Below are 7,621 nucleotides of genomic sequence, written 5' to 3' on the forward strand. Positions count from 1 at the left end.
GAAGTTACGTATTGCTGATATTTATACAACAAATAACGATGCTAAAAAGTTAAAAAGATAAAACCTATGATATAAATTTACTTAATAATTATTTTATATATAATGATTGGATATTTGTATAGGGATGGCAAGTACAGTGCAGTGGACCCGACCCTAGTTCAGATTCGTAGTAAATAAAAAGTTTTGGACATAAGTTTCTGCAAATGCGGTCGGGTCCCGAGCATCCTTTGGTTGTTTGGATTTAGATTTGGGCGAGACGTGAATAACTTTGAAAAACAGGGTCCTTTTACCCCTTAAAATTTTTAAAACCTACAATCTAAAGCGCATTTGTTTTGAAAACTTTAATCTTAAAAAGCTCAACGTATATCGTTTTCGTATTAAGACTTAGATTTTTGTATGATTTAAGTTGAATTTTGGACTTTTGACGTCTTTTTGCATTTAATGTGAATTAAATTATTTTTGTATAATTTAATATTTGAGTGAACTTAATAAATTTAACTTGCGGTTTTTTAAAATAAAGCAAGGTTTAGACAGTATTACATTTGTCTGGATTTGAAAACTGAGTAGGCTGGATAAAAATTTTTCGATTTATATTAGTGAGTTGTTTGAACTCCCGATTTTTATTTGGACCCGGATTTTTACCATCCCTCATATATTTGTGCAACAAACAAAAGATGCTTAAAAGTTAAAAGATAATAAACTATAATTTTTCTTATAAATTACTTAAAAATTTATTTATATAAATAATCGTTGATCAGCTTTAAGAAGACTCCATACGTAACGGCCTGCGCAACAAACGTTTAATAGGGATACACTTCTAATTTCATGTGTTTGGATTTTAAAACACTTGATATTTATGGTAAAAATAATTAATCTAAAAATATGGAAAATAAAGTGATCAAAAACAGCAATGAACTCAATCACAATAACCAAAGATCGTTCTTAAACAAGTTGTGTTCGAATGCTATATATACTGAAAACACAACCCTACTATGTGAATTAACCATTAAACATATATATCCATATCTCAACTTTACATTCACCAATAATTTCAACATATTGTGCTACAGTTAAATACTTGAAACAACCACAAAAAGGACGTCAGAGTCAACTCCTTCAAAAATTTGGATGTTCACCCAATAATAAGATGTCAATAAAGTTAAAGAAACATGAATTTATAAAAACACGGCACTGCATGCCATGGAACATGAAAATCAGATGAATATGAGTCATTTCCTCAAAAAGACACTGCATGAGCTCTGATTCCTTACTTACTTCAAAACTAATATCAGTATAAAATACACAGCTAAATCTAAAAACTCATGTAAAAAGACTGCTGAGAACATAATATATTTTTAAGCATGCAATACATCGAAAGCTTTCAAAATTTACATTTCGCTCTCTTATAATAGGTACCTGTAACTCTACAAATTTCACATAATGCCTCATGATAATTTCAGATGAACTGCTTCAAAAACTCAGATCACCCAAGCCGACCTCTTGTGTTTACTGATAGCTTTAACTCACTTATCTCTTTGTCCAATGTCCTACATTATACACAGGCAAAGCATATTTAGTGAGAAACAGTGCACTCATTCAAATGGAAGTTGTTCAGTGTAAGAAGAGTGTGCTTATTTATATTCTATAAGACAAAAGTATATATATATATATATATATTTAAATTTAGTATTACAAAAGGAACATTGATTAGATGAACTTTTGTATCTTGTAGAAATGTGTGCCAACCATTTGATTTTTGAAGGGAACCAGGGAACCGGTACAATCAATGAAAGCAACTAGCAATAGGCTCAGCAAAGGTCTTTGATAAGAGAATGTACAACCATTTGATCGATAATCCCTACTTAAAAATCAAAAATATATATCCGTCTTTATCACTGAGATAAATGCGCATTACCCTTCATATCAAACAAAATGATGTGACTTCTCTTACCATTATGAAAATACAATTCTCTTGCACTATCACAGCATCACTTACAATGATTTTTTTCTTATATTAAAAATAAAGACCACGAAGTGGTTGTGACATGGGTCGCTAAAGAAAATAGTTTCAAGTTTGAATCATTGTGCATTTGAAAAACACCGATTGAGAGAAATCTACCCCATATAGAGCTTCTATTACCTCCCCAAGGTTAATTTAGAGCCCGTGGCTTCTTGATAAACTATGCGTCTTAGGAAAGCGCTTTCATCTCATCCCTAAGAGTGGCATAGCAGCCACTTGGCACCTTCCACCATGTAAGAATCTCCAGAAATTGTTTTTAAGAACAAGAAAAATATTCTTCTTTTGCATTTTAAAATAATTTATAGATCTACCTTAGTAGAATCCAGTCAGTTAGGCAACATCAAAAGTTTATGTTATGTTATCTCATATACCACTGATCGATACACTACACATGCGCACAACATCAAAGGTCAGTGCAAAAATCCAGTAGGTCAGGCAGCAAAAGAAAATATTTATCTTTTACCATTGTGCATGTTATATTATTCATACACTGATCACCGCTGAACTGTCTCATGAGAAAAGAACAAGCACTTCAAGGCAATAGTTATCCAACATAACAAGGGAAAATTTGCCAAAGGTTATTGATGTCATTTGACAAAGATATAAGTTGATGAAAAAGTATTTAGATGAAAAAGCCAAGGTTGCTACCTCATAAATTGCACAATGAAATCTATAAGCTTGTGCTTTTGCATATCTTCACAGTGGTAGTTTGTGATGAGAAAACTAAGATCATAACCCTGTAAGAGAGAACAGTGAGAGTTCAGATAATAATCTCAATACAAAGTTCATCCACATTAAACAATTTAGTTAGAATAAATATCAGGTTTATTATTAAAAAGTGAGAAAAGGAAAATACTATTTCCTTTGATAAAATAAGAGTTGAAAAATTCCACCCTCAATCTAAACTCAATAATGAAAAACACCTGCACTGGCTTTTCTCCTGAGAACTTGGAATGCCTCTGCCCTCATTGACAAAAACCTGAGAAACTTTTTGCCAGTATGTTTTTCAAGTTCATCTGCTCGCTTAACCTAAACAAATGAAATAAAATAAAATAAAATAAAATAAATCAGCAATAACCTATATGATTGAAGAATCCCATCACCATAGAATTGAAGCTCTCCATTCAAAAGCGGTTAGATCCTTGACACATATAATATGCTAAGGGAACCATACATGTCAAAAACTAAAGGAATCACCTTGATGTTATTCTTTGACTCATTATTATTGACATGTATATGCTTTTTCTTTCATCTATTCTAATTTATAGGGCTGCCATTTTGGTTTGTTGCATACAATCATACTCCAAATGTTTTATTTGATTAAAATACTCACTCAATGATAAGAAGTGAGAAATTAATCCAAGAACATGACAAAATATAAGTTAGGTGCCTGAAGTGTAAAATGATTCATCATCACCTTGATGCTAACGCGCACTGAATTGATAGATGTCTCTATCAAGCATTTTTCTGCCTCATTTCGGCATATCAAAATCTGCAATAACTAACTGTTAAATATCAAAGAAAATAAATTTATAATACCTCAATTATCAAAATATAGAATGGATAATGGAAATGATATTTTCGAACATCCAAGAATCAGTGATACACAAACTTCAGACTTTCATGCAAACATACAAAATTAATCTTTACCAATCTCACATGCTCCAATCTAAGCGGACAAAACTTCTTGGGATGACAAATGATTGAATGCCAGCCAGCAACATAAGCATAGTGGTGCAGAAGATTAAATATTAATACATAAGCAGCATAGAAGAGACCAACAGTGTGATCAAGTGAATAAAAACAGATTTTATTGCTAATTTTGAAATTTATGAGAATTAAAATTTGCTATGAAAAATTTTAATGCCAGTGTCTCACAGGAAAATAATAAAAATGTCATATAGACAGTATAATGCAAGCCATGAACCAAGGCTCCTGGATTCCAGCAAATAAGAATGAAGCCACAGCCTTAACTTCAAATATGATGTGCTGAACGAAGGCACAGAAAAAGTTTCTTTCAAAGAAGATGAGTTACACAGAGATAGGAAAAAAGAGAAGTTGTTTCCTTGCCACCCCTTAGGATATAAGGAAATTGCTTGTTACCCCCTCATTCTTGAGAAATGCCACATACCCCATCATTTAATTTGATTCAATTCATTGCACCTTGCATGAATTTTGACATCCTAAACTAGATGCATAACCATGGTTTATTATAGTAAATTAATTTATTCCTTCTTTTTAAATGACCAAACTCCAACTCTCTCTTCACAAAAAGGGTTTCTCCTATCATTATTGCCTTTGCTCCATACATAAGAAGCTTCTTATAGATCTTCACCTTGAAGCCCTCAAACCAAGTAAACTCCAATTAAGAGGATATAGTTAATACAACTGCAAGGATTAGCAATTACATTTGAACATCCGATCATTATGAATTTTAACAAAAAATTAACCTGTAGCCTGCTTGATAAAACCATAGTTTACTCATAATTCCCTTTAAAATTTCATCATTGGTTATTAGCCTTTGGTAAAATCAACCATGAAAGAGGATATTCTAGTTTTTACCTGATAGTAGTGGGTACTTTTAATAATTAAAAGAGACCATTCATAGTATATTCTTAACCCCTGGTTAGGAGAACTAATCTAAGAGGAAAGTGAAATAACATTATAGGCGGAGATCACGAAGTATTTCTGAGAAGTATGGGTGATAAATAAGAAACCCAAAGAACTGAATCACTATGTGCATGAACTGTTGCATGGGATACCGGCCAGAGGTATTAGGGGAAGCATGATACAGCAGAAGTGACAGAAATTGTAACACTAAGTATTCAAAGGATCTAGATTTTTCCCAGTACTAAAAGTTTGCAGGCAAAACATATACAACCATAAATTTATGTTGTATAACTATGTGAAAGTAGATGACCACACAAGTTATACAGGTAGCAGGAGGAAAAAGCAAAAATTTTCCCTGGTCAAAACCATGAGGAAGAAAAAAGGGATAAAGTAATACAAGGGTTAATATGAAACCAGATTAAGGAGGAAAAGTTTTAAATGAATCATAATTTACATTATGCAGCATTAGGAGTATTTATCCAACAGAACAAACTTCATTGTTTGCCAGGCCTACATCAACTCTTTTAATGTAAGTTATTAGTTAACATAATGTCTTTGGATAATATAGAATTAGATCAAAAATTTAACAGACATCGTATGTAAATATAGTAAGAAACAATTTAATATTGATCCAAATGACAAACAATAAAACATAATAGATGCTTTTATATACAGTAGGATTGCATATTTAATGCTTACAGGATTCAGCAGAAGTTCTGGGCTGGTCCTGCAAACAAGAACAGCAGCAGATTTAAAGCCAATACAAATCCTATACAAACCAAGTGACAGAATCAAACTAATCTCCTTCCACCATGAAAATTTTGGTAACTATATACAATCAGACAAGGAAAAAAAGCAACATTCTCAAAAGTCCTTACTCTAGTAAATTCAATCTCTATTAAGAAAGTGGAATAGAAAGAAACCCAAATATGAAACATTATCAAAAATAAAAATAAAAACAGAAGTAAGGCTTGCATGAATCTAACTAAAAGTCTCACAAGTTAAATATGAAATCAAAAGGAAAGAGGTACTTGATAGCATAGCAATAGTCCTTCAAACAAAATAAAAAATAAAAATAATTAACAGCAGAAACATTCTCTTTATTTGAATCTCTGAACTTCTTTAATTTAAAGGCATTGAAACAATAAGTAAAAAGAAAATTCTGTCGGACTTCCAAAATCAAGTGAGCTAAATGTAGACTACATTAAAAAAATTAAATAAATAAATAAATGCTAATCTTGAATATAAGAGAGTGAAAACTTACTTAAGCTCAACCTCTGGCTTGTTATGCCTTTCAACTTCTTGACAAGGAAAATTCTGCAAGAAATCAAACAAACACAAAAAATCGGGAAAACTACAGATCACATACACTGAAAAAATGTTAATTTCAATAGTTTGAATCATATCAAAAAAAGAAAAAAGAAAAAAACCCAAAGATATACTTTTTTTGTGGTTTAAAGATAAGATTTTTGAATCTAGAGAAAGGAATATGGTTTGAGTTGAGAATGAGGAATACCTGAAGACACATAGCGGCATCAAGTGTGTTGCGAATGCAAGCGAGATAAGAACGGAGAGAGTTGGCCTAGGAAGGGAGCAATGAGGGCATAAAATCAAACAAGAGAGATCAAATAGCAATAAGAAGGGATTGAGATGATACCATGGCGATCGGAGAAGAAGATCCCTCAGGGCATGAAGAGGAGCAACCAGATGGGAAGAAGAAGATGAGTTCTGGTCGGTGTCAAGGGCAATCTATTTAATTAACAAATAATCATTTTTATTTTTAATTTTTTTTTTAACAATTTTTATTGTCTATATATAAATTTATTTATATTATAACAATAATTGGTTTTATATAATAACTCAAATATTTAATCCCATTAATTTATAATTAATTATAAGAAACAATAATTGCGGCTCAAATAACTGTTTTTCAAATATTTATAGATAAGTTAAGAGTTGTAATTCATGCTAAGTGTATGATTTTAATTTTTCTATTTTTTTTTTTTTGTAGATGAATTTCTCTAATTTCATGATATGTAACAAAATATGTTTTTGGTTTTGAAGATCTGTTTATGATTTTTTTTAATCAATAATTGAATTGTGTTTACTTTTTATTATAAATGTCACTTCAAATATATATATTTCTAATTTATAATTTTGAATTTTTATATTTTAAATATTCTCAAAAATTTGTAGCTTTAATTTAATGTTATATTTTTTTTCTTGTAAAACTATAATAATTTCGATAGGAAAGCGTAATTGATATTGTGACTTACAAGGGAGTTCCCTCATGGTAAATTAATTTTTTTAAGTAATGTTTTTAAAACAAAATAATTATCTTTTTACTTGATAAAAAATTTATAATTATTATTTACTTGATTAAATAAAAATATTTAAATATTCGCTTTATAAAATTTTTTAACTTATAAATATTTTTAAATAAAAAATATTATTATTATTTTCAAAAAATTTTAAATAATATCAAAATGAGTATTCGATTTTCTTTTACAAAAAAGTTTAAATAAGATTTATTATTTTTTTTTTTGGCTGGGTAACCTTTCAATAAATGTCATAGATTACATATTATATTAGTAGTACGCATGAAGCTTGTCAGTTATTTTTCTCATAAAAACATAGAATTAATAATTACTGTTCGTTAATTATTTGGAAATAGAAATTTGATATTTTTACAATAAAAAAATACCAAAAATAATATCTTAGTTCTTAGATGGGAAAAAAGCAAAAAATTATTAATATAATAAAATTATCATAGTCAACATAACTATGATAATATTGATGGATTTTTTGGAAAAAAATTATAAAACAATTATGTCCAGTAAACTATTTTATGATTTTTAAATAAATTTTTATCATGTAATTTGGAAACAAAAATGGACAAGAGTGACAGTGGATATGGTAAAGTTAGCACAATTGTCAGAAAAATAAAAATTAAAGAAGAGATTTCAAATATATCTATCAATAAATATTTAT

The 7,621-nt window shown here is 29.7% G+C and overlaps 1 protein-coding gene across 1 annotated transcript; it reads right to left on the reverse strand.

Annotated features, from left to right (window-relative positions):
* Nucleotides 1–1,483: 1,483 nt before the first annotated feature.
* Nucleotides 1,484–6,378, reverse strand: LOC120255010 (actin-related protein 2/3 complex subunit 4). Its single transcript, XM_039262934.1, has 8 exons — nucleotides 6,288–6,378; nucleotides 6,147–6,212; nucleotides 5,895–5,947; nucleotides 5,330–5,357; nucleotides 3,438–3,512; nucleotides 2,950–3,049; nucleotides 2,669–2,762; nucleotides 1,484–1,547 (listed from the first exon to the last, which is right to left on the reverse strand). The coding sequence occupies exons 1-8, from the start codon at nucleotides 6,288–6,290 to the stop codon at nucleotides 1,484–1,486; spliced, it is 483 nt and encodes a 160-aa protein (XP_039118868.1). The 5' UTR covers nucleotides 6,291–6,378.
* Between the last annotated feature and the right edge of the window lie 1,243 nt (nucleotides 6,379–7,621).

The sequence above is a fragment of the Dioscorea cayenensis genome, unplaced genomic scaffold (genome assembly GCF_009730915.1).
Source record: "Dioscorea cayenensis subsp. rotundata cultivar TDr96_F1 unplaced genomic scaffold, TDr96_F1_v2_PseudoChromosome.rev07_lg8_w22 25.fasta BLBR01000789.1, whole genome shotgun sequence".
NCBI lineage: Eukaryota > Viridiplantae > Streptophyta > Magnoliopsida > Dioscoreales > Dioscoreaceae > Dioscorea > Dioscorea cayenensis.

What these genes read in the sequence shown, in the direction of transcription:
- LOC120255010 (XM_039262934.1), bottom strand. An exon ending in AAGCCAGAGGTTGAGCTTAA is followed by an intron (nt 5,358 to 5,894) that starts GTAAGTTTTCAC and finishes TCTTGTTTGCAG; the next exon opens with GACCAGCCCAGAACTTCTGC. An exon ending in AGTTCTCAGGAGAAAAGCCA is followed by an intron (nt 2,763 to 2,949) that starts GTGCAGGTGTTT and finishes ACTGTTCTCTCT; the next exon opens with TACAGGGTTATGATCTTAGT.